The sequence below is a fragment of the Passer domesticus genome, chromosome 9, assembly GCF_036417665.1.
Source record: "Passer domesticus isolate bPasDom1 chromosome 9, bPasDom1.hap1, whole genome shotgun sequence".
Lineage (NCBI taxonomy): Eukaryota > Metazoa > Chordata > Aves > Passeriformes > Passeridae > Passer > Passer domesticus.
This window is the reverse complement of record NC_087482.1, coordinates 46337959-46364888: the sequence shown is the minus strand read 5'-3', so window position 1 is coordinate 46364888 and position 26930 is coordinate 46337959. Positions and strand designations below refer to the sequence as shown.

Here is a 26930-nt window from a genome sequence, read left to right as displayed (position 1 = left end):
CTCACGGCTCCTCACGGGCCCCTCAAGGGCGCTCACGGCCCCTTACGGGCCCCTCCCAGCCCCCTCACGGGCCCCTCCCGGCCCCTTACGGGCCCCTCCCGGCCCCCTCACGGGCCCCTCCCAGCCCCCTCACGGGCCCCTCCCGGCCCCCTCACGGGCGCTCACGGCCCCCTTACGTCCCCTCACGGCCCCCGCGCGGCCGGGCCCGGGCACAGCGCGCGCCCTCCGCGGGCACTGCCGCGAACGGGATCGGCGGAGCCTCCGCCAGGGGGCGCGCGGGAGCGCTGCCCGCCCTTCCGGCCGCCGCCGCGATGCCGATGAAGGGCCGCTTCCCGGTGCGCCGGACCCTGCAGTACCTCAACCAGGGCGACATCGTGTTCAAGAGCTCGGTGAAGGTGATGACCGTGAACTACAACACGGCGGGAGAGCTGAGCGAAGGCGCAAGGTGAGTGCAGGGCGCGGCGGGAGCGCGGGCTGCCCCTGCAAACACACCAGGGCTTGCGCGGGACGCGCCCTCCGCACCGACAACGGGCCAGCCCTCGTGTGCTTTTCTTTCTTTCCAGAAAGTTCGTGTTTTTCAACATCCCCCAGATCCAGTACAAGAACCCCTGGGTGCAGATCATGCTGTTCAGGAACATGACTCCCTCGCCCTTCCTCCGGTTCTACCTGGGTGAGTCCCGCCCGCCGCGGGGCCCGCTGGGCCGCACCGGCAGCGTCGTTACCGCCCCTTCGTGTCGCGCTCGCTCGGCCCTGCCTGGCTGCTGCGGGGAAAGAAGCTGCTTGATCGGAAAAGAGCTTTAGCCGTTAGCAGCGCCCCTAGACTCATCCTCATAGAGATTTTGCTTTTCTACTAAAAATATTGCATTACACATTTACCGCCGAAGGGAGGTAGATCCTTCATTTCTGTGCGTTTAAAGCCTCTCTAAACAGCATGCAGGAGAAAGTGGTATCCTTTGATACACTATTATGAATTTTTCTTTACAGACAGTGGAGAACAAGTTTTGGTTGATGTGGAAGATAAAACAAACAAAGAGATAACAGAGCATGTCAAAAAAATCCTGGGGAAAAGCAAGTAAGTAGCACACAGTAAGCAGACATCATCTACCACACATATTACAAACTTTTGTGGAATACAGAAGGAAATACCACATTTCCTGGATAAAAGTGACACAAGCAAGGTAAAGTCCATAAGGTAGGAACTGTAAACCCATCTTTCTGATAACCTGGGTCCAGGGAAGGGAGAGGAAGTATTGCAAGTCAGATTTCTGATAGTAACAAATAGATCTCTTTTCTAGAGAAATGCTTGACAAAGAAGAAAGAGAAAGGAAAAAACTATCACATCCAGCAACCTTCGGGCCCAAGAAGTATCATCTGCGAGAATGCATGTGTGAGATTGAAGGCCAAGTGCCCTGCCCTGCTTTTGTACCATTGCCCAAAGAGATGAGAGGAAAATACAAAGCTGCTGTGAAAACTGAGGCGTGAGCCTGATATTTCAACATCTCAAGTCATGCAGCTGTTTTTCCTCAGGGCTGGACAATGAAAGTGCTTCAGTGAGAGAAGAGCCAACAGTTTCTGGGAACAGGAACAAGCAAGTTCATTCAATACCGACAACTCTGCCTCATAAGCCTTCTTACATCTGCAACTAGAATAAAGTGAAAAATAAATAAAAGTTAAAACTGGCACAAAAAAAGCTGTGGTTCTACAAAGTATTGCAAGTCAACACTGGAAAACAAAATTAATATTGTCTTATTTCTTATTCATGCCTGCAGGTAACAAATTATGGCAAAACCAAGATCATGTTTTCTTTGGGACAGAGGCTAGACTAAAAAGTTCAATCTTAGAAGTAGAGCAGAATTCTGTAATTTGTAGGAAGTGGTGCAAAAGTCCGTATTGTACCAACTGACAACAGCCAAATTATAATAGAACTCCAGTCTCAATTGAATTTTCCTAATTTATGTAGTTACCAATTAGAAACAGTTCAGAGTCTCATTTCCAGCAAGATACAACTTTTGCAGTTGGTACAGCAGCTCTGAGAAGCACTGATCAAGTCAGGAACATCAGCAGGAAAGAAGAATAGTATATGAAAGGTAAGTTTTACAATTCTAAAAAAACCCCCTCCTAAATCATCACAGTTTCTGCCTCACCAAACAATGACACCATCCCTGTAATATGTATAAATGTGATACATTGTACTCTACTGTACAGACCTTTATGTCAGGTTTATCAAGTCACTGTAGAACTGTACTGCAGCACTTCTGAATTCACAATTGAATACAAAATTTCACACTGATGCAAGCACCCTGTACAAACTGTCAAGGACAAACACAACACAAAATAAACATGTTGTTTTATTTAATCTCTTTTACAAAGTTTTCATATGGAGTAGTGCATGCAGTTGTAACAAAAGTCCATGCTAATTATGCTAATTAGTTATTGAGCTTTATGCTTAAGACATCTTCATTCCCTTGTGCCTTGCAAGCCTTACAGCAGTACCTATACCAACAAAGGTCTTCGTATTAGAGACAATTTTAGTATTAGCTGTCTAGTCTATCACAGTTAACACTGACAAAGATCATGAGGTATCCTAGTCTGTTATCTGCTTGTAAAAATAATGTATTACATATACAATAAGAATACTTCAGTTATTAGTGTATTAGCCAGAAAATATAAACAAGGCAGGATAGTTGCAACAAGGAAAAAACCACTTTTTAATGTGAAAGCTGAAGCCACTGAAACATTTTTTCATGTTGATACTTAAAAAAGCATTAGGTTAGAGTGCAATCCTCCTGACTAGCAACCAAGTATGTCCTAAATAACAACCTTATACTGTCTCTTAAATAATTCCAGGGATTCTGTTTAGCTATCAACAAATTTTGCTGCCTTCATGAATCTGGTGCCAAGCACCTATGTTCTGTCAAGACCTTTCAGAATCCTGTGTTCTTTCTTCTGCTTGGTGCAAAATAACACTTGGAGATTAAATCAGCTCTAATAAAACATCAGTATAAGAACTTCACGGTCTTAACTACCCTTTTCTGCACACCTTTGAAACCCAGAATTAGGCTACACCAGGCAGACCATCAGGTATCCTTGACTGGCTGGTCTGAGTTACTTCAACCCTTTGCTAGTGGTATTAAGTGAGGATATAGGTGGCTTGGTCTTTTTAAACAACAGTTCCACAAGTCACTACCTCCACTTACAGCTAGGAACCTGAGTTCCTGCTCTTTAGGTAACAGAGTTATTTGTCTCTAAAATCTTAAGCAGCGTTGGGTTTACAGCTATGCCAATATCAGAGACATAACTGAAAGATAAGTCCCATTCCACAGAACTTCACACTTCTGAGTAAGCCCACTGTTGTTAGTGCTATACAGTGTGATCTGCCTGATTTTCCTCTATTTCAGTTTAAAAAAAAACCTTTTAAGATTAACTCACCACCACCACTCCTGCAAACAGTGATTCCTGCTGATGGATCTGTGCCTCTCAAAGATAAAAATCAATGCAGTTAGATTTCATCTTTCTCAAGAACCCTGCATTTGCCCAGCTGTAGGCCTCCTGCATCACAGGTACTGGCTGTCACCTGGTCGTCCCCTAGGCCACAAGATCACAAGAGGTCTTCAATCTGAAGTTCCTTATTTAAAACAGGTATGCCTGATTCTCATAAAAACTGAGGGGAATCTAACATGAGAGAGAATTGCCATTTGGCACTATTGCAGCTAAACTGTCTTCCAGCTTTCACAAAATTCCAGTAGCATCTCAGCTTTCCATTATAAACAATTTTTTCTGTTGCTTGGGTGCTACAAAATATTCCAGTCTCACAAATACAACAAACATGATCATTCTGTCACCCAGAGGATTTAACGGAATGTGTAGATCCCATAATGTAATTAGCAATTGGAGCTTCACCTTTTATATTGCAGATAGAAGTTGGCCTGATGCTCCTTTCCCTGGAAATGAGCAAATGCTTGCTTCCTCATGAGCAGGTCTGAAGCCAGCATGATGCTATGACACAATTGTTTGCGCTCAGAGCAAATGGGAAACCAGAAGTGATGAAGCATCCAAATTTTACTTCGGAATCTTTATACAGACACTAAAAAGTTACTCATACTAAGATCAGTTAGAAAGTTTTTCTCAGTCTTAAGATCCCTTTTATGTATTTATTAGCATTGCATAAACTTGATCTGCGAGCCTGTACATTCAGCACCCCAGAGAATCACAGCAGCTCTTTAACAGCACATTGCCAGAACACCATTAGCTGTTCAACTACCCTGGGTCAGGAGAGGATGAAGAAGTTTTGGAAAAGTTTTCATCTCTCTTTATTCAAAGCCACACTTGAAAGACCAACACTACAGCAGAAAGCAGGAAAGAGGGCAAACCAACATTCCAACCACTTCCACATCATAGTTCCCTATTAGCACTTAACCCCTGGACCAAAATAAGCATTCAGTAAGACCAGTTAGAATTAAAAAGTGCTGTAAGAAGTTATTTTAAAATTTCTTACTCTAAGCTTTTGAGACCAGCAGCATTCCTCAGTAATTCTTTCTTCAAGACTGTGTAGTAGTGGTAATATAAATGAAAGTGCTTTAAAGTCAGGATTCTCCCAATTCCCTCTTGTGAGCTGTACTCCTGTCTGTAAGTATCTGCTTTACCTTCCCACATTCAACAGCAGACTGAATTATTACACTGCCCTATTGCTGCTTCAGCAGTTAGATTTCTCCTTCTGCTTTGCTAATGTGTGTTTCAGTTCCTTTAAGTTCTCTGTCAGTACCTCCACCTCATCCAGTCGTCCACTATGTTTGGCATCAAATATGTAAGCTTTAATATTATCTATCTGTTGGAGAAGCAGCTCTTCCTCTATAGCGTCCTCTCCAGAGATATCACTGCCATCCTCCACTTCAAAGGGATTCATAGAGGATCCCTCTTCAAATGGATTCCCTGAATTCCAACTGCCCCCAGGCTTTTCAAATGTATTTTCATCCTCTTCAAAGGGGTTTGAAGTACTGCCAGGTGCTCCATTACTTTGTTCATCCTCCTCCTCACTTTCAAATGGATTATATTCTTTTTTATCCCTTTGCTGAGGTGTGTTAGAGAAAGAAACCACTGGAGAGGTGTCTTTGGCAAATGGATTAGCAGGATCTTCTTCTACTTGAGGGATATCTGCTTCATCCTCAAAGGGGTTTAGACAGGCTGGCTGACTGCAGTCTTTGTCACGCTGTGGGACATTCTGGGGTTTGAGTGTGAAGGTCGAGTGCTCTTTTGCTGGCAGCTGCTCAACAGCAGGAGTTTCAAAACTCGTGTCCCCTTTGATCCAAGTAACATCCAAATGCTGTTTGACTTCTCTGAAGTCTAAGGAGCGCGTCCTTGAATGCTGAGATGTGAATTTATGGTGTTCTCTTTCCCACTCTTTTTCACGAAGGACCTGAAGTTCCTCCCTCTGTATCTCCTCCTCTTCTGCCTGTTTTTTAGAAAGCTCAATAGCTTTCAGAGTTTGTTGTTGATCATATTCATCCTGAAGCTGCATCAGGTTCTCTTGCAATGTATGGACCTCATCTATCCTATTAGCTGCCTTTGCTTGCTTAATAAAGGATGTGATATTGTCAATCTGCTGAAGAAGTGGGTCTGCTCTCTCGCACTCTCTCGAAATGCTAGATGTGGGTAACCAGCCTTCAGATTTTTTGACTGTTCCTTTTTTTACATGAGTTTCATCACCATTAACTGCAGATGCAGATATGGAGATAAACTCCTGCTTTTCCTCTTGTCTTCCCTGTGTTTCAAGAGTGACCTAAACCGAAAAATATGTAGTAAGAAAACACCACAAGCTTGAAAATTTTCATTCTAAGTATCCATAAGTACAAGTTAGCTGATCTTAAGACATTGTTGGCTGATGCTTAAAGGGATCAGCTGCCATTTTGGTTACTTTGCAGAAGATTCTTACTTTCATACCATTCCTTTTCTCCCTTGAGTTTGTGATGATACTGATGAAAAATTGATGACATCTGCATCTGCAAACTTGAGGGAAAGTAGGAGCAATAATTCTCTTTATAGAGGAAAAAAAATGCCTAATGCAGCTGTGCAAAGAGTGATCTAGATTGATTTGGACATCAATCGTATCACATAGAACACATCAATGTTTAAGGTCACTAATATCACTGGCTTTTGGAGTGGGATTATTCTTATTTCTCAACTTATACCTCAAGATGAAGTTGGCTTTAGTTTATAATTAAAGATATCCTCCCTCCTAAAGGAAAAAAAAGCCTCTCTCCCTGCAGGGGCATCCTTATTCTAGTATGTCCTTTCCCACCAACAAAAGAAGTTTCCAAATTCTACTTATGTGAGTGAATTCCTGAACACAATTTCGAAGTCAGTGTAAACTAACACACTCACTTCAGGGCTTGCTCTGCATGCACTGCAGCAGAAACAGTCCGTGCACCCAACTTCCTGCTGCTTTCTAGAAGTGTCCAGCTTTGTGCCCACCTACTTCTCTTCTGGGCAGAACAAAGCAGCAGTTAGGCAAATCCCTGGAAAAGGGGGTGGGACGACATGGACGAAAAAATAACAAACTGAAATCCAGTATTGAAGGCAGCTACGCACATGCCCACGCAGCTCCCAGACTTATATCTATGAGAAAGCCTGATGCAAGATGTAACAGATCCCAACCTGTCTTACCATATGCAGTCTTCTCTTCTTCAGTTCTTCATACTGATCCTTAGTTGGCAGCGACATTAGGCCAAGCAATTTTTCCTGGCAAAAATTGAAATATTTACAATATTGCTTGCAGGTATTCAGCTCATTTTTCAAGTCCTTGAGAAGAGAGATGCTACCAGCAGAAACCCCACAAACATATTTAAAATGCTTCTACATGCAGTCCCTGCTGCAGGTCTCCATGCACCTCTGCTGCCACAACTGCACTGCTGGATGGGCTCATACCTCAGCAAGAGGAAGAGCCAAGGCTCACACACCTCTTGGGTTCCCCAGACCCAATGCTGCTATGAATGAAAGATCTGTGTTCAAGACATCTTGTTTAAAGCTATCATAAGTCATTAGGGGAACTACAAAAAAATGCAGAAAACGTATAGAACTAAGGCCCCTGTCAAAATAGTTTCAAACCACAGGGAGGCCTGGAAAAGAAGAGAACACTATCTAAAATGAACATTCATCTCGCAGCATATGCTCTACTTACCTGAACAAAAAGTGTAGCTGAATATCTTATCATTCGCTGAAGTTGTAGTATTTTAGGATGAGGTTGAGGATCTTCGTGCAAGCCCAGACTCAAAATCTTCTTACTGAATCAAAGAAAACATACAGCCTCATCAGTTCAAAACCAAAATCAGGGAAAATGCCACAGAAGTGGAGAGACAATACTGGATTAAAGACTTCTGATGTTCCTTTAGATAAACAGTTTTGGATATTAAAATTTGCAACACTTTCCACTCAGCCTTAGAAAAACAAAGAAACCCCAAACAAACAATTCCTTTCCCCTCAATGGTGCTGCTACTTGTTTCCTCTATGCTTACTTATGCCTACTGCAGAGGAATGCATGAATTTTAAGGCTGGAGAGGAAAGTAGAAATTGTTAGTGTACAGGAACAGCATCTACCTTTTCAAATGCTCTTTACAACTGAGCAGACAAATTGATCATCCATATAATCAGTTAAGTCATAACAGAGATACATACATGCTAGGGGGAAAAGGGAGAGAGAATCTTTTACCTTAATGAATCTATAAACTCATACATTTTTTGAATCTCCACCCTCAAGTCATTAGCATGATCAAGGTTGTAGGCTGACTCTCCAGCACTAAAGAATAAACAGAAATTTACTGTAAGCCATGCATCCAGTTAACAACATGTACAACACTACTAGTTATTCCAAGATGACCAAGATTCAACAATGGTAAGAACTGCTAACACTAAAGGGCTGAATGATTTTATTTCAAGCTCATGTTTAAAAAAACTTTTCTTGTGACAGAAGTGGAAAATTACAATAATTTTGTGAACATGAACACTTCACAGAAGATAACAATTATGATTTAATACAATTATTTAATCATATACATATATATATATCATTATTGTTACTTATATATTATTACTTTCTACTCTAGGAGAAACTGTATTCTAACACAAAAATGCCATTCTATAGGCAATATCTAAAATAGATATATATATGCTTAGCAAATGTCTCTATTTTGTGGGGATTTCTTTTGAGACAACTTGGTGGGAAAAATCTCTGAGCAACTAACTACACCATTAAAGCAAAATACTATGCTGAACAGGGTGTAGTATTTGAAATGCCAGTAAATGACTGCCCACATGGGGACACAATCATTACAGGCACTTTACTAGAGTCTCCTCTTTATTGATAAAATAAATTAGGACTTAGTGGAGAAAACTCTTCACAAGTTTTTAGCTTCCCTGTCCTTTTGTATCTCAAATATAAATTATAAGAATCACTTTCTCAAAAGCAACTTCACTGTCCATAGGATTCCAATTTCCAGGACACACTACTAGTAAGAAATCTTTAATTTCATCCATAACAAGCCTGTTATTTTCTGACATTTACTTCCATTATCCAGGACATCTGTGCTTTTACTTTTCTCCAGCTACCAAGCCACATAACCCAATCTTTCATAAATTCGTGAGAAAAAGCAGTAACATCTTAGCAGGCTTTTCACTTTCTGTACTTCTTCCTATTGCAAGGAGTGTTTTTACAAAGCACTTTCGTTATTAATTTTTCTACAACCAATAGATCTAAAGGACAGGTATAGCAATATTTATTAACTTTAGCTTTTCAAAAGGAAAAGTCAAACACCAATGTGTGTATTTCTCTTACTATACGAACCAAAAGTATATCTGGCAACCTCCTGCAGAGAGAGTTGGAGAGACTTAAATTGCCCCAGTGAGAGAATACTACCGCAATAAATTATACACAAAACTGAAATACGAGATTGTTGCTTATCCACTGCAGCACAGGGTACCCAGCTACACTCAGAACAACTGCCAAGTAAAGGTGCTTCACACAGAACAGAAGCGTTCTAATCATCTGCTTCTGCCGGCACTCCTTGGAAGCCAGAGCATCCCAGTTGACAGCAACAGCTTACTGCAGCTGTTTTGAAGAGTCTCATTTACACAAGAACTGTACCCTTGTACTTCCTTTTTTTGGAAAGATGATGTGTCGAAGTATGATAGTAATACCTCACTGGGAAGTGGCTTTAAAAAATTAACAAATCGAACTCCTCTGTATGTTACCATTAATAATTAATTCAGTACACTTTGTTTGAAAAGCATCTAGAAGACAACAGATAATGAAGCACTGATTTTTCTTTAAATTTACACAATCTTGCAGCCTTAGTACTTCTCACACCTAGAGGACAAATACACATATTCGTTACACAGCCAGCAATGGGACTTACTTTAGTGATTCTGCCATCTTTATGTATTCTGGTGCCTTCTGGTCAACCTTCTCCATGCAGAGTCTGAGTTTCTTGTTGTAATATTAAAACAAAATGTATAAAAAAAGAACTGACATTAAAACACTAATGCAAGAACATGCTGACATGTTGAATCTTTTTATGTTGCTGGTGCAGATTTGAAGTTAACCATGATGAAAAGCACTTTAACTGTTCAGGATGAAAAGACTCTCCAGTTATCTCCAGAACACATATGGCATTGTCAGGAACAGACAAAGACTTACTGTACCACTACAAGGTCAACTTTGAATCTTGAAGCTGTTTGAATGGCTGAATTGGACAACTTCTAGCCTTACATGTCTTCACCAACAAGAGCACCAACAAAAACTTCCACTAACACAAACCAGGGGAGTTTGTGGACTCTACTGAAAAGATATCTGGTGATCATCAGTACCTGCTGTGAAGCATTTGAATGTAATGTTGATAGAGATGGTGCAAAAAAAGCATTTGTCATCAGTGTAAAGACTGATGGCAACAGTGGTGACATTGAGTGCTATGGTTCCAGTGCAGTCCACCACTCAAATGCACAGCATATCACTCACTGGTTTAAACAAGTTCACAATTTTAAGAGAGGCATGTCTGAACTACTAGTTCCAGATGATGAGAATGAAGATGTATTTTAAAAATATGCATGAAGTTAACATGGGCTGTAAATACTATATTGCAACTGATTCCAACATTTCAGGTATGTCTTTGCTACATGGCATAAACGCCCAATGGTCTCTTCTAACATAAGTCAGTATTAAGTCACAGAGTTTAGACATAAGGTAACAAGCTGAAAGTCAAGTAGTGACCACTGCAGACATGTACGCTGTAGCACAGAGCTCGACTTACCTCATAGAGTTTCACAATCTCTGGTGTGTATTCTTTCTCATCAATCTGTTGCTCTCTTTTCAACAGGGTGTCTTTGCAGTGCTGACAACAACGGATTCGTTCATCATCCTTCTCATCCAGAACAGAGCTCACACTGCTTATGCTGCTCATGCTGCCACGGCGGGAGCCATGGACACTGCTGGGTGAGGAGTTCGGGCTTGTATGAGAACCCAAGGCTTCTTTGCTGGCACTAGTGAGTTTGCCTGAAAGTTATACACAGGTAATTTTACAGTAACTGGAGAAGCCAACAGATTTTACCAACACAAACAAATTGCCCTTTAACAGAAAATTTACATTCAGGTGGTACTAAAAAAACAGGCTGAAAGAGTCTGCTGAAAGACATGCAAGGATTGCACAACAACCACCACTGCAAGTCAGAATTTGGGTCTTCACTGCAAAGAGCAGACTACTGAGCATCACCTACATTGCTTATGCCTAGAAGCATTCTCAGGTTTGAGCCTGCACAGTCAAAACAATGTGTAAAACAGGTATGATAATGGCTTCCAGGCATTGTGCTTTCACACTCTGAATGGCACAGTTAATGTCATTTATCTCCACAGAACACACAGTCTCCTATCCAGTGCACCAGGTGAGAAAAATAAAAGTTTAAAGTCGTTCTTAAAGACCTACACATGAATTTCCCTAAGTTGTTGTCTCAAGTTCTAACATTTGGACAAAACAGGCAAAACTCGAAATATCCACAAGATTTTCAAATGTCAGGAACCTTGGCAGTTCCTAAAGTTAATAGCCCCATAATTATAGTACTCAGTAGAATACCTGTATTTACCAGGACTTACTACTTTTTTACTACTTAGTATTTATTTACTATTATGACTATTACTGCTAGTAAATTTTTCAGCGTTATGCAACACTTCCAAATCTGAAGAAGGAACAGAGAAAAAGAATGGAGAAATAATTCCTTGTATTCTGCTTCACAGACAAGTGTCTGCATGAAACTGAATGGAATTTTTCTGCAGAGCCAGACTATTACCAGCATATTTTTTTCTAATGGCAGAAAGCCAGGATGCACCCTAAGTGAGCTAAGAAAATGAAGAATTAACTCTGCAGTACATACTTGCCAAAGGAAGACTGACAAATTCCATGCACTTCTTGCACATAATGGACCCACAAAGGCGGCAGTGGTGACGTCGGTTTCGGATACTGAACTTACTGCCACAGTCTGGGCAAAATGGAACGTCCTGATCACTGACCCAAGGCACAACAGACTTCTCTATAGCTGTGAGCAAGAATACACACCACATAAGTGTTCAATTGATTCCTCAGCTGGTTTAACTATAGGGGCAAATAGTCTCAGGTAGGCTCACACTAACCTCTTATTTTAGCTGACTCAGTGTTTGCTCTGTCAAATGATGTAAGCTGGTTGAAGATAAACAATATATTCAAGAGAATTATACTTTTGCAAGGAAAAAACCCAACACAACTCAGCCCAACAAGAAAAAGAAACCTGATATTTTTAAGAGAGTGGTTTCAGCTGGTTTTACACCAGACTTATGCAACTTTCTGTTTGTTTTCTAATTCCATGTTCATACCAATGCTAAACAATGACTTATCAAACCTGTACAAATCAGCACATTTTGGACATAATCCTTATTACAGCCAACATTACTGCATCGAAGCCAAAATGCAGGTGTACCATTGGCAGATTTTGAAGAACACGAGGCTGGAAGAATCATGACAAAAATATTGGGGAGCAATTTAGTAAAGTATAACATGGAAAAATAAATCAGGAGAACAGATGGCTCTTGAAGCATGTGGAAGTACCATCTTCAGCTTGAAAATAGTGCATAGAACCAGAAATCATACCTATGGCACAGAGTCAAATCATGACAGTTGTCAAGGTAATGTCTATAGAGAGTCACAGTTTAGTATTTTTTACAAAGTGTATTCCTAGATAAGTGGACACACTTCATATGCAAATATCTTTTTTTTTTTTTTTAATCTAGGAAACATTTAGAAGGCTGGAATATTAAAAAGCACCAAATTTACCTTTTCTAACCTGATTATTAACTTATTGACTTCAACTACATAGTGATCAATCCTGGCTGCTCGGTGTTTCTTGAATTCAGAAAGATGGCTTCTCACAGCACCTGCAGGGATAACAGAAAATTGTCCTGGTCACCCAAGTACTCTACATGGATTTAAATGCCACTTGAAAGACAGATGTCTCTTCCTTTCACCATTTATTTCTCATGTTCAAATTTGATTTTTAAGACACATTGGAATCCTACATTTTCACAGTGTTGCTGTAAATAAAACATGCTGGTTAAAGACTAATATTCAGGCTAGCAATAAACAGTGTTTTACTTCTACTACAGAAAACAAGCAGCACTATGTTAAAGAGAAAATCTGCAACAATTTTTTTTCTCCATCTTCATCTGTCAGTTACATTTGGTAAGCTGTTACCTACTAATAGTGCTCTCAAAACCAACTCCCTTTAGTTTCCTGGCTACATGTTAGGCAAAGGGAAGAGGCAAGCCCAAGGATTACTGGACGTCTATGCAGCAGAATTTTGTTTCAGATTTCTGATGATCTCTCTACACTTTTAGGGGCTTGAACCAAATCCTTGATGACAGTTTAAATTGCAGAAATCTGATCACCAAGTATTTAAAAGAACTATACAGCATCTCTAAGACATGTACAATTCATAGTTGATAACGCTGGTTTAATATTACTCCTTTTCCAAGTAAGGTGGGTGAGGTATTAAAAATCAAAGTTACAGACAAAAAACTAAAGACCCCAAACCAATCAAAAACAACAACAACAACAAAATCTTTCTTCTAGGTGGTAGAACTCAAAATCAGATATTGCTTTTTGATGCAACCTATGTAAATCTGAGAATCTCATTTCCTCATGCTGATGAAGTAACCAAAAATCTCCAAAGATGCATTCACAGTAGTGGAAGAGTCCCTCTGGGTAACTGATTTAAACCACTGCTTTGGAGACACAATCCCTTTCACTGATCCATCAAATCACATGCCAAAAGGCAGTTTTTACTCCGCTAATGTTCATAAACCTTCTCCCCAAATTTATTCTTAGCTAATATTTACACTATGATTGCTGCTCAAATAGTTACAAAGTCAAAAGTAAAGAAATATACAGAACACAGAACCAAAGGACTCAGTCCTAGTCTGTCAGCACCACAGTGGAAGCTTTCCCAGGATCCACAAAAGATGGTGCTGCTTCCTTCTCCAAAAATAACCACAGTATTTCAGTTATGGTACAGGCAATTGCCAGCAGCAGTATTTATAATTACAGGCTCAGTCAGCTTATCACTGAAATTCTACAAATGTAGATTTATATTCAGAGGAGTGGAGTTTGTTTGTTAGTTGATTTTTCTAGCTTGGTCTTTTTAAAGTAAGCCCCCTTTTAATAAGAGGTGATTGCTACCTCAAAGGAAAAAGCTGAAAGTTTAAATAGGTGGGTAATCTTTTTGTCAAACATGCAAACTAACAAACTACTTCAAGTGTAGCCCAAAAGCTAAGAGATTTTATATACTTATAACTTAGCTTTTAATTAGTGGATTATCTGTTTTGTAAAGTCACAAGATGAAGCTAGTTGCACAGAGGTAAACACAGATTAAGCAGATCTCAGCAGGACAGCAACAATGACATGACTAACAGCTACCTGAAGGGTAGTTTAGGTACTAATTCTATACGTCTTTTCTTCTCCCCATTAATTGTTGTTTTCCCCACATTCCACACAATGCAGATAGGCTGCTCAGTCTGTGCAAACCATAACCCCCTGCTAGCGAATCCAGTGCAGCACAGACACAATTCCAAGCCACTTCAGCAATACTGTAGCACTTTCCTAATTCAGATCAAAACTTATCCCCACTGTGTATTGCTTTCTAGCTCTCCTACCTACTTCCTGGGGCTCCCACATGTATGGATCTACTCCACCATAGCTGAATGACTCATATCGTTCCTGAGATCCAGAATCAGTTCTGTCATCATCTTCTTGTTTCAGCAATTTCTTCTTTGCTCTTTTGGCCTTCTGGACTAGATCTGAAAAAAATAAACCCAAGTTATCTAACATATCAGGTAATCACCCAATATTTGTCATGTGAAGCCAGTATAGAATATTCCTCTTCTTTTAGCAGAAATCTTTTTGGTGGATAAATTTATCCTCAAAATATTCTTAGAACAAAAATGCAGTTCAAGCGGCACAGATAACACAAAATGCTCTCTGCTGTCTCTCATAAAGTAGCATGAGGTCCTAAGGACAAGACAGTAGATGAAACCATTCCATTGTTGGACTTCACTGTAAAACAGCAACATGTCTTAAACTATGGGACCTGTCTCCCTGCATGGGGCATCATATAGTTTTATCTTAATTCTCATATTTCTCTATTATTTTCTTCAGATTCAAGGACGTTCAACACATCCTTATCTTATTGCACAGGCTACCAATTTCAGTGTGCCTGTACACATAAAGACTTTTTCAAATACTAGCTCCTACTTTAGAATCAATTTATGGAAAGTATCGGGAGAAGGTAAATACTATGCTTGGCCCAAGGAGTTTTACAGAAGAATGTAACTGCATACCTCGCCTATAAGTCACTTCAATTAATGTTTTATTATTGTCAGACATTTGGGAGCACTCGAAGCACAAGCAGGGATTTCCCACGGCCAAACCGAACGCGTTTACCGCGGCCGCCCTTACTTCGGAGCTGCGCCCTGACGTCCCGGTCTTCGCCCGAGTGCTGCTCCTCGTAGTGCGCCTGGAGCTGCCGGAACGCCTGGAGATCCTTCAGGCACAGCGGGCACAGGAAGCCCTCGCGCACTTCGGTCGGGTCCCCGAAGGCCGCCGGGCAGCCCGACGCCATCGCGGCCGCGCGTGCTGCCCTCACCGGCTGCCTGGATGCGGGGGCCGCATCGTCCCGAGACACCGCCTGAAACGAACCAGGGCAGGGCCGTGCGACCGGCGGCGCAGGGGCCCGGGCTGGACGCGAGCCCCTCCGCGTTCCCCGCCCGCTCCCCGCCCGGTCCCCCCGCGCCCCCGCGCAGCCCCGCCCGGGACAGGAGAGAGGCCGCGCAGGGAGATGGGCGGGGCTCGGGGCGCACCGCCCGCCGGGGAGAGGCCGCTGAGGGCTGCTCCGCCCGCCTGAGGGTCCGTGGCCCAGCGAGAGCCCAGGGACGGCCCGGGAAGAGCCCGGGGCAGGGTCCGCCTTACCTCAGCGCCCGGGCGGCCGGTGACCGTCTCCAAAGCAGGGCGGCTGCGGCCTGTCCCGGCTGCCGGCAGCGACGGAGCGCGGCTGAGGGCGGGGCGAGCGCTGAGCCATCGATGAGAGGAAAGGGCGGGGACAGGAGGGCTCGTCCGGCACCGCGGGGAGGCTGCGGAGCGCAGAGCTGTCGATGGCGGGCGGGAGCGGAAGCGGAGGGCCGGGCCGGGGCCGGGGCCGGTGCCGGTGTCGGTGCCGGTGTCGGTGCCGGTGCCGGTGCCGGTGCCGGTGTCGGTGCCGGTGCCGGTGCCGGTGTCGGTGCCGGTGCCGGTGTCGGTGTCTGTGTCTCTTCTGAGGCCGGGCCCGCTCCTAACCAGAGCAGCCGGTGACGTACTTAGCGCAGGAATCCAGCAGGTGCCTCCTGACGAAGAGCTGTATAAATCAACGGCAGGGCATTTTCAGTGCTCCCTGTCTGAGGCCAGCTTTTGTTTAGTCTCAGCTGGCAGCAGTCCCTTCTCTCACACACTCCCAGTCAAACAGAAACAATAGGACTGTGTAACCACACTTCGGCGTCGTGCGTTAGGATTACAAGCTCTTGGAGGCAGAAGTTTTCTTACGTGGCAATGCTATTTACACTTGAGTCCTGTCCATTAAAAGTGGGCTTTGTCTCATTATGCCCTGCTCTTCTACCCTCCATATTAAGCCCTTTAAAACCTTCTCAGCACGGATCGTGATGGGGTGGGGAGGAAGAGAACGAGCCTGAGGGTCGGTGTCTCGGAGGATTCACCTGCTGTGGTGTCATGCCCTGGATTTGCTGGAGCCGGGCAGGTTCCTGGCGGTGAGCCATACCTGTGCCACCGAGTGCCACAGCTGCCTTTGTTGTTCCTTTTGCCCCCAGTTGCGGCCAGTGAGTTACACTCACCGAGCGGTGAAAGAACGCTACAGCGGTACGCGTCTCTAGAAGAACCGCACGATCCCTGTAGGCACAAAGCCCTTAGGGGGGTTTCTGTTGGTGTTTCAGTTTTCTGATCCCTGTTCCAGGTGCGTGGTTCGTCACCAGTGTGTAGGGAGCGGGCAGACACGGGCGGGTGAAGGGCGGGAGCCGTGGCGGTCACTAGATGGCACACGGAGCCCGTGGCAGAGCAGCCCGGGCCGCGGCCGCGTTTGGCACGCCTCTGCTGTAAGGGCTCTTCTCCTGCCCGTGTGCCTGCTGCCCCGGGCAGTCCGTCCTCTCAGGTGTGCAGCAAAGAGCGGGGCTCTACAGAACAGCAAGCTCTTTCTTCAACCCTGTCTCTCCACAGCTTCAGTAACTGCTCTTTTTTCAAAAACAAAGTGTTAAAGGCTAATTAAAGTGGTAAAGAGAACAATTGAAGCCTGGTAGCCTCCTGTTGGGATACAAGCCATGCAGCGAGGACTGTCTGCAGTGAGTTGTCAGGAGGATGGTGGCGTGCTTGGGTGCACACAAGAAATCAAACATTTCATTGTATCTTCAGTTATTTGTGCTCCTTTGCATGTTCTACATGGCCACAGATTTGAGAACACATCTCACCAAATGAATCTTTTTCAAGTACTGATAAAACACCGTGTAGTGTCAATCCCTTTTGCAAAGAGAAATTTCATTCAACATTTTTAAAGAAAAATGCCATTTGTTTGCCTGTCTCTGAATATAAGTGGACTTTATCCCTTCCACTTTGTTTGTTCCCTATTAAGTGACTGCACCTGCTCAGTATGATTTGGGTCTTTATGTGGGTATTAGACTTACTGGGAATATCTCAGAGTCAATTAGAGAACTGATACTACAAAGTTAGGCCAGATGCAGTGATGTGTGGAATGGTATCAGTTTGCTTCCAAAGAGAAATTTGAGTTTCTGTGTCCCTTAACAGGTGTTGAGCATGATCTAGTTTTGTGCTGGTATAAACAAAAAGACTGGCTGCTGTTATTTGGTCAGTCTCTCACACTTCCCCATACAGAGAGTGTTCACAAAGTGAAAACATCCAGATCAGTCTAAAGCAATTCAGTTTACAGTGCTTCAAAAATTAATTTGTCTCCATCCAGCTAGTTGCAATAAGAAGAGGTATTTGGACACAAATTAAACCTTACTGCATGTTATCGTTGGGTTGGACGTGACATACACACACGTGATCAGGGTTCAAGAATAAAAAATTCTGCGTGTTTTCTAGCTTATATACTTTCAAAAAAGCATGATCTTAAGTCATTAACTGCATCACAATAACTTATTATATTTATTGGTGTAAAGCAATTAACGTTAATATAATTGGCAAAAGTTTTACAGAAATTTAATAAGGTACGTATACACATCTACTTATGCACGTAGCTTAGCATACAAAAATGTTCATGTATCTTTTCTAATCTGTTTCTATGCTGATGGCCTTGTGTTTTTCTTTGCTATGGATACACTTGAAAATCATCAATTGTTATTTCTTCTATTAACAAAGCTTTACCTGTAGGCCAGCTGTCAAGACCCTCCATAACTGCAATTCTACAGGTTCTCTTGGGGACTGCATTTGTATCAGTAATGTCTCACAGAGAATGAATGCAAACAAGCAGTAGCACAGAAGGACTCACTCCAGCAGCAAAGTCAGACCTGTGTGGCCCATCCTGCTGGTGGGATATGAAAGCTCAGATGACAAACCCCCACTTCTATTAGGTAACTCCTCCTCTGCCGCAGTCAAGGTGCTTTGCAAACAGTGAGAAAGTAAGTGGTAAAATATGTTTGTGAGTTGTGATAACTCTTAACTGTGAATTTTAGGACCTGGTCTGTTGCTAAATTGGTAATTGCTACTGATGTCCAAGAGGAGAAATTTCAGTGGGCTGAATTTCGGAATACAGAAGGGGGACCCAGTTGGCCCCATAGCCATGGCACAGCTCAATCAGAAATATGTTCCAGTTGGGGTCATCTGTGTTCTTTGACTTCTTGTAATACCTTCAGTACTATTTGGAATGTTTAATAATGGAATCTGACCTCAGCACAGGAGAGGTAAATGCAAAAGCTACCTGTCTACTTCTCAGGGTATTCAAGTGGAATGTTTTTCACAAACATAGTGAAAAAAAGGTTTAAAATACCTGAAATTTAACAGCATTGAGTTCAATATAGACTCTCTAAACAGAGTGTAAGCAGAGTGAAAAATCAGACTGTTCTTGGGAAAATCAGAATGTTCTTTGTAAACATTCCCTACACGAAATGGTCACTTAATTTAATGCAGTTTTGTAAATTTGCTTGAATTCAATTTTATAATTTAATGATAGATTTTCTAAAAATTCATTTCAAATTTCCTAACATTGAAATGGGTAGTACAAAACTCATCTTACAATGTAAATGATCTTTAATTTATCAGAGGATTTGTTTTTGTTTGTTTGTTTAGGTGGATCTGATTTCCTGTATTTTTCATTTTGTTCAGAGAACTAAAATATTTTCATGTTGCTGTTCATTTTACCAAAGCTCATATATTCAATATACTCAAGTTGCTTATACTAAACATTTTGATATATAACGAATCTGTTTAATTAGTCTGTGTAGACAGGATAGAAGCTACATTTCCATGCCAAATCCATGATTTTTACTGTGTTTGCAGTCTCATCAATCTAAACTGACAGCCTCATGGTTTGTAAGAGTGGCAGCTGACTACTCGTTGTGCCTCTTTTATCTGATTTGTTCATTAACTGCTTTGTTACCTGCAAGCCAGTCATCATCTCAAGTTTGATTGGTCCCTTAACACTGCTGAATAATGTCATATTGGTCCAGAGTGCCATGGAGTGGCAGCATTTACATAAAGTAGGTGAATTATAAAGAGGAGAGGTGGGAAGATTTGTAATTCCTTTGCATTTGCATTTAATTTAATGGATTACTCTGTAAGAGCCATGCACCACGATGCTTGGATTCCACTCAGGGCTCATTTCAAATGTCAAGTACTCCACATTTGGGTGCTGTCTCTTCTAGCCTCTCATCTTCTCTTTTGTCTACAGACTTGTGCAGCAAGTGATGCCCTTCTTGAAGACATCATGTCTAAAAGCAATAAGTAGAATACCCCTACCCGCTGGTATTTGATAGGGAATGATTTATGATTTTTTTTTTTTTGGTAGGTTTGTCATTGCTCTCTTTTTCAACACCGCTTGCTTGTCCAAAGAGATTGCTTTTTGTCTTTACTTTTTTGGCTCAGAGAACCTTTCATAAATTCTTACTATATTTTTCATTTGTCTAGACTTTTCTCCTCTTCCTCTTCTTTTTTCACAAAGCTTCTTCAGACACCCCACACAGTACCAGCTTCAAAATCAAGAGGGAATTCATGGTGGAAACATATGCTCCTCTGTGAAAATTACTTTAAATCAGCAATCCTATTTCAGGCAAACTCTTCAGATCACTTCCCCTAGTTTTCTGAGTCATAATCTAACATTTTTCCCTATACCGATCAGTCTGTGCTGCCTATTAATGACATCCATTATAGAGAGAAGATGGCAATGAACTAGCTATTGAATCCTTGTTTACCTGCATTCCATTTTGTAGGAGTATTCGTGCAATCTATGATGTCCAGATTCCCCCTCTTTCCAATGCATATGAACCGGAAGAAAGTGAGGAAATGTTAGCTGTAAGTAAGGAAGGTGTTCCTTCAGTCAATCCTTCTGTGACATACTGCTGTCTTGTCTGGACCACTGGCTGTCAGTTCAAACCAGAGTGTCTGAAAAAAGTTCAAGAGTGGTTTCATCCTTTGGCTGGGATCATTCCATTGTATTGGTATCTGAATGCCCCAAGTCTACCAGAAATGGGTATCCTGCTCTAGCATACCACTACAATTTATGATCTGCTAACACTCCTTCAGCCAGTGTTCCTTCCATCTCGTGGAAGCAGTCAAGGTGAATTGGCTGGTAGCTGACAAATGTTCTTTCCTTGGCTTCCTTCTTAGTACTTTTAAGCTGTATTGGTTTCATCAAGAAAACAAAGCATGAATGTCTTCACACAAGTGTAAAAGTAGTCTTAAGGCAGGTACATCAGCTCATTTTTTTCAAGGAGTTTCCCATCTGATTTTATTGAAGGTCTCTGTGTCCAATCTTTCCTCATTACCCTGCAGGGGTGTTCATGCTGTTCTTATCATAAGGGGAAGAGAGGCTTCTGCACTTCAATGCTGATAATCCACATACCCATTTCCTAGTATCAAAAGGATTTCCGTGTCTTAATTTTTTGTGTCATGTCTCTGTACAATCTAGACCTCACAGTCTCATCCCTCTTGCATTCTCTACTTGACTTCTTTCAATCATATTTTTTTTTATAACGATGTCCTGACCTGACTGATGCTTTAAAGTTGCAGCTGACCTTTTAATGTTAACTGAGTGAGTTACCAGGCAAGCAGTGACTCTACTTCAGCTGTGGTTATGATGCTGTTTTCAAACTTTCTTCAACTAATGAGCTATTATAAGTAGTAATAAACGTGTTTGTTGGGGCCACATGTCCCTTGGAAACACTCAGCCCGTGCTAATTACAGTGGGTCAGTAAAGAGGTCAAGGCTTATAAGTGTGTGGGAGGGGACATTGAACGGTGATGCTGAGAGATGTTGAAAATAGTTGCAGGGAATGTTAATTACACAGCTGGTTCACATGAACCAGCTTCTCCACCCATTAAAAACAAAACTCATTTTGAAGACACTTATAAAACCTGTGCTTTATGAATCAAGATCCCTTATGTCTCAGTAACTGGTAATAATACCCAGATATATGAAACTGCAATGGAATCAACAAAGAACTCATCTGTGCAAGGTGGCTTTAGTCTCAATTAAAGCTAGAAATAAGATTTTGCGTGGCTATGCTGCCATATTAGAGCCATTGCACAGCTTTGCTCTGTGGATTTAATTCAGATTCTGCAGATTTTGCTACTGACTTCCATGACCTTTGGACCAAGTCTGCTGCTGGTTTGTTCTCATTCCTGAAGAGCCCCAGCCTGTCTGACAGACAGACAGTGCACTTCCTCTGGGAACAGTGCAACTGTAAGGGCTGGTTCTGCAGTTGTCACAGTGTGAGTGACAGAGCAAAGCTAGTTACTTGTGGATGTTTGCATGGCTATTCTCTTAAGTTCTAATAAAAAGTGACAGTGAGGGGAAGGTATACAATATAAATAAGATGATGAGAGAGAGATGTGCAATTGACTAATTCTTATGTTATAATTGAACAGTATATATGTATCTAAGTTGTTCATATTGCTAAGATATTGCACTATATTTACTATTCAAAGAAGCATAGCATTACAGGACAAAAGCTGTATATTTTCTGCTTGGTTTCTTAGCCAAACTCCAGAGCCAAAAAGCTTTTAAGGTGTAGATAAATCTGACAAATACTTAACTTTGAACTTGTACTTGTGTGTGCTTCATAGTCACAAAAGAGTGAAATCCACTGTGGTAGTGTGGCAGAGAGAATAGGGACAGGCGGTCGGAAGATTTCGGGCTGTCACGGAAACCTGATAGGGCCTCCCTCACCTGACTCCCAGAGATAAGGATAGCCGCAGGACAAGAGGCCAAGAATGTTGTAATCCCCTCAAGAATGTTGTAACCCCCCACTAACACGGCCTCCACCCAGTCCCCTTACTAACCATATAAGGTAAAAGTCAGACCCCAAAGGTAGGGGAAGGACCAAGGGTATATATACCGAGGAGAAAACCAATAAAGGGCCTTTGGACCGTCTATCACATTGATGTCTGCGTGTCCTTAGCCCGAGCGGCCAAGAGCATTGGGCCGTCGTGCTGCGTTTCCTTAGAACCAGGTCGCTACAACAAGTGGTGCCGAAAGCCCGGGAACACAAAAGAAACAGAACCCGGGATCGGGAGTCTCCTGGACAAGGCCAGCGGCTGCGGGGGGTCCTGGACTCCACCACAGCGAGGAGGGACGCCTCCGGAAACCGCCACAGCCTCATACAAGCTGTGGCCTGAGTTTGAATTGGAACCGCCATAGCCCCATACAAGCTGTGGCCTGAGTTTTACGAGGACCGCCGCAACCTTGCAGAAGTTGTGACCAGAGTCTTGTAGGACCGCCAGTCTCGCGGAAGTCGTGGCCCGAGTCGCGTGGGGACCGCCTCAGCCTCATGGAAGCTGTAGCCCGAGTCGTGAGTTATTTTAATTTACAATGGGGTATTAGATGTGACTTCAAGCATTTTCAGCTTGCTATTAATAAGCTCCAAGAGCTAAGGACGATAACTCGTCCCATAGACATATTAAATTCAGAGGTGTGGGAGAGATGTACACTCGCTTTAGCCGAGGATTTAAAGGTTACAGGCAGTGGGAAATGTCTTAAGGCGTGGGCTAAAGCAGAGGAAGCCTTAAAAAAGGCCTCAGAACAGCAGGAGGCATGGGAAGCAGCGAAGACCATGCTGTTAGCAACCCCAAAAATCGGGAGCGTGGCTGCGACCCAAACGGCCCCGGGAAACAGCCCGGAGGGGGGGGGCAACACGCGGGAGGCGGGCGTTCCCCGCCCGAACCCGCGCGCGGACGCGAGCCCGGGTCGCGACCACCCGGCGCCCCGGGGGGACCCCCTGACCCCTCCGCAGTGCCCGCGGGACTCCCCGGCCCCACAGCCCACCTTGCGGGACCCCTTGAACCCCCCGCGGAGTGCGCCCGGCCCCGGCCCGCCCGAGGAGCCCGCCGGGGTCGCGGAGCCGCTGCCCCCTCCCCTCCCCCCACCGCGAACCGCCGATTCGGGGACGCTGACGGCGGAACAGGACTCGCGTTCGTTCTGGGAAGGTTTAATGGCGGACGCGCGCCGCGCGGAGAGTATCGCGGCCGCGGAATCCGGCAACGCCGTGCCGGCGGCGAACGGGGCACCCGGCGCCAGAGCCGCGCCGCCGCCATACGGGTTTGAAAATGGCGCGGGCCACGCGGGAGAGGGGCGGGGCCAGCCGCCCACCGGCGGGAACGGCACGGAGCCGAGAAGGAGCGCCACCGCGCATGCGCGGGGCAGTGCGGGGGGGCGGACACCCGAACGGGAGCCGCGCCCAGCGGCGCCACCGTATAAGGGGGAGACCCCGCCCCGCAGGGGGCAGGAAACTCACGGGGGGCGAGAGCGGCGCCCCCCCCGAGAAGCGGAGCGACACCGCCCACGAGGGGAGGAACGAGAGCGACACCGCTCGCGAGGGGAGGCGCGACTCCACCCCCGAGGGGAGGAGCGGGGGCGGAGCCGCGGGAAAACGCGGAGCAGACCGGAAGCGTACTGGCATTCAACTTCCGGCTCGGAGACCAGTGAGAGCTCCTCAGTCAGCTCAACCGAGCTTACCGAGTCAGACTGTGACTCGGAAGCCGAGAGGGCAGAATTAACGCGGTTTCAAGCGAAACCGAATAAAGCTTTCAATAAAACCGGGAAGCAAACACAACATAAGCTTACAGACTGGAGCAAAATAAAGATAGCATGTGCAGATTGGGTGGATATGACCAGCGTTCATGCTTACCCAGTCAGAGTTACAGGGGCCCAGGGAAATCAGCAGCGAACGTATACACCAATAAACGTAAAAGAGGTTCAGACAATAGCGAAAGCAATTTCAGAAAAAGGGATCAACTCAGCAGTGGTTACTACTTTAATAGACGGGCTTTTTAGCAATGACGATTTACTTCCCTTCGACATTAGACAAATCGCTCGTATGATATTTGACGCGGCGGGTATGATTGTATTTAAGCAAGAATGGACAGACAATTGTACAACAGCTTTAGCCCAGGCATCGGGCGAGGGGCAACAACTTCATGGCTCGAGTTTAGCCAGGTTGCTGGGGAGGCATGACGACGTAGCTACACCACAGCAGCAAGCAGCACAGCTACGGGCTGAGGAGGTCAGAGCAACAACTAGGGCAGCCAGACAGGCTATAAAGGCAGCCTCGGGGGTGGTAACCAGACCAGCACCTTGGTCTACCATCCAACAGGGAGAGAGTGAAAGCTTCACACATTTCGTGGACCGGCTGAAAACAGCCCTGGATTCCTCCACAATACCCGTAGCAGCCATAGAATCAGTGGTGACCGACTGCCTTCGCCAGCAGTGTAACTCAGTCACCAAAGAGATCCTGCGTTCCCTGCCAGCCGGAACCAACCTAGCTGGAATGATAAAACACGTGGTAAGGGAGGAACAGCTGACACCTATTCAGGCAGCCGTCAATACCCTAACCAGTGTCATGGCTTGCTTTAAATGTGGCCAGGCAGGCCATGTCGCAGCAAGCTGTCCTCACCCAACACAACCTCCTCTAGCAGCACCATCGCTCCAGACACGTACAGGGGGGATTTGCTGGAGCTGTGGGAGGAAGGGTCACGTGGCCAGGGATTGCAGGTCTAGGCCCCGGGGAAACGGGAGAGGGAGGAGCCACACGGGCCATATTCGGCCTCCTCCCGCAATGAATATGAGACGGCCCACCTATGCCAATCCCCGGGGGGACAGGGGACCCTCTTACCCTATGCCGTCACAGGGAGCAGTCAGTACCACACCCCTGCCAGCAATACAATGGCAGAGCTGCCCAGCACCACCAGCGGTACTTTCGCATCCGCCACAGCCACAAACCACGCCGATGCCGCAGGGCCAGCAGGGAGTGCCCCAGAGCGGGGCCCCTGGGTGGCCTTGGCCATGAAAATAGGGAAGGAGCCTTCAAAGGTGTGGGCGGCATGTCGCCTTTATAACAGCCTAGACCCCCACGTCATAGGGCTTCAGTTTTGGGCGGACACGGGGTCAGACTGCACGGTTTTTCCCCTAGCAAGTTGGCCCAGACATTGGCAAATTAAAGAAGTCCCACCAGTGAACGGAGTGGGGGGACAATCCCGAGCGTGGAAGAGCACCCAGCTGGTAGCTATAACGCTTCACACAAAAGAGGGGCCAGAAAAAACAGTAGCAGTCTATCCATACATCCTGCAGAATTCTCCACCCCTGTTGGGAAGGGACGTCCTTGCTATGTTAGGAGTCAGGATCACAAATTTATAATGAGGGCCACTGCCATACACCCAGCGCTGCCAATCAAAATAACTTGGAAATCATCAGACCCCATATGGGTCGAGCAGTGGCCCCTATCTGAGCCTCGAGTGGCAGCCTTATTAGAATTGGTCGATCGTGAGTTACAAAAGGGTCACATAGAACCGACCACTAGCCCATGGAATACCCCTGTATTCGTGATCCCCAAAAGGTCAGGGGAAGGCTATCGCCTCATCCACGACCTAAGAGAAGTGAATAAGACAATTCAACCCAAGGGTCCAGTTCAGACCCTGATACCCGCAAACTCAGCCATACCCGAGGGACAGCCATGCGCAGTGCTGGACATCAAAGACTGTTTCTTTTCCATACCCTTGCACCCTGAGGACAAAGAACGATTCGCCTTTTCCGTTGTGTTTCCGAACGGTAAGCGGCCAAATCTGCGCTTCCAGTGGAGAGTGCTACCACAAGGTTTGGTGGACAGTCCGACTATAAACCAGATCTCCAAAAGGAGCAGGGTGACGCTAATGAGAATGGCGAGTCTCTGTTTGCAGGACATGATCGAGGGACGTCCGCGAGACGTGCACACTCGCGTTCCGGAGGAGAGAGACAGACCACCGAACCGCCAGACAGCACCCGAAGGACCGGCACGGGCGAGATCCAGTCATCAAGGGTATCTCTGGGTAATGTTGCTGCTGGGGCTAGTAGCCAGGGGGCAAGCCAGCTCACAGTACTATCCCCATCAGCCATTCCGGTGGGTCATACGGCACCTCACCAATGACAAGGTGCTCAGACACGTCATTACACCAGACGCCCCATCCTTCATACTTCGCATTACAGACCTGTTCCCGGGACGACCAAAGCCAGACCCTCATTCCCCATATGCCAAAAACACATACCTATCCTATTGGTGCCCAGCCTCAAACCCCGGAAAAAGTTACTGTAATCGCCCGGGGTGGGGATATTGCGGACACTACGGTTGTGAAACAATAGTCACAGACACCAGACCGACAGGGCCGGGGTGGGACCCACAGGAACCCGACAGATTCTTACAGTTCACTTGGGCGCCAAAAGGCTGCAAAACACCACTCTTCCATCACGAAAGCACCCATCGAAACAGTCACAAACTCCCAAAAATCCAGAAATGTATTAGGTACAACATGACAGTCTTGCAGCCCAGAGACCCCAGTTGGGCCTTCGGAAAAATGTAGACAGTAGTCCTTCACGGGACAAACGAGTGAGTAAACGTGCAGATTATCAGGCTCATACCGTCAGTACCCCGAGCGGTCGGACCAAACAAAGCAATCAAAAGCGTGCAGAAAGGGAAAAACACGACCTACCCCAAAACCTTACCTACAAGAGTCGCGAATACCCAGACAGGCCTAGCGAGAACCATTCAGACACACCGCTTAGCTAAGTCGGATTCAGACCCAATCCTTCGCATGTTAGAAGCTACCTTCCTATCCCTAAACGAATCCAACCCTAACC

General features: G+C 44.8%; 2 protein-coding genes and 1 long non-coding RNA gene across 5 annotated transcripts in view; 2 read left to right on the top strand and 1 right to left on the bottom strand.

Moving 5' to 3' along the window:
* The first annotated feature begins 279 nt into the window (after nucleotides 1-279).
* Nucleotides 280-3008, top strand: MRPS25 (mitochondrial ribosomal protein S25). Its single transcript, XM_064433220.1, has 4 exons — nucleotides 280-445; nucleotides 564-670; nucleotides 985-1072; nucleotides 1296-3008. Exons 1-4 carry the CDS (start codon nucleotides 312-314, stop codon nucleotides 1480-1482), a joined length of 516 nt encoding a protein of 171 aa, XP_064289290.1. The 5' UTR covers nucleotides 280-311; the 3' UTR covers nucleotides 1483-3008.
* Nucleotides 2331-15636, bottom strand: RBSN (rabenosyn, RAB effector). Its single transcript, XM_064433207.1, is given in 13 exon segments — nucleotides 2331-5776; nucleotides 6661-6735; nucleotides 7175-7277; nucleotides 7703-7789; nucleotides 9405-9475; nucleotides 10296-10537; nucleotides 11410-11571; nucleotides 11666-11711; nucleotides 12342-12442; nucleotides 14216-14359; nucleotides 15018-15246; nucleotides 15528-15605; nucleotides 15607-15636. Coding segments are annotated over 13 exon segments (2451 nt in total). The 3' UTR covers nucleotides 2331-4693.
* Nucleotides 15637-16727: 1091 nt separating this feature from the next.
* The window catches only part of LOC135308271 (uncharacterized), a 32054-nt gene continuing 21851 nt past the window's right edge, over nucleotides 16728-26930 (top strand). For all 3 annotated transcript variants that reach the window (XR_010368792.1, XR_010368791.1, XR_010368793.1), the window contains exon 1: nucleotides 16728-21917. This is a non-coding gene — a long non-coding RNA (uncharacterized LOC135308271). The remainder of the gene's footprint in view (nucleotides 21918-26930) is intronic.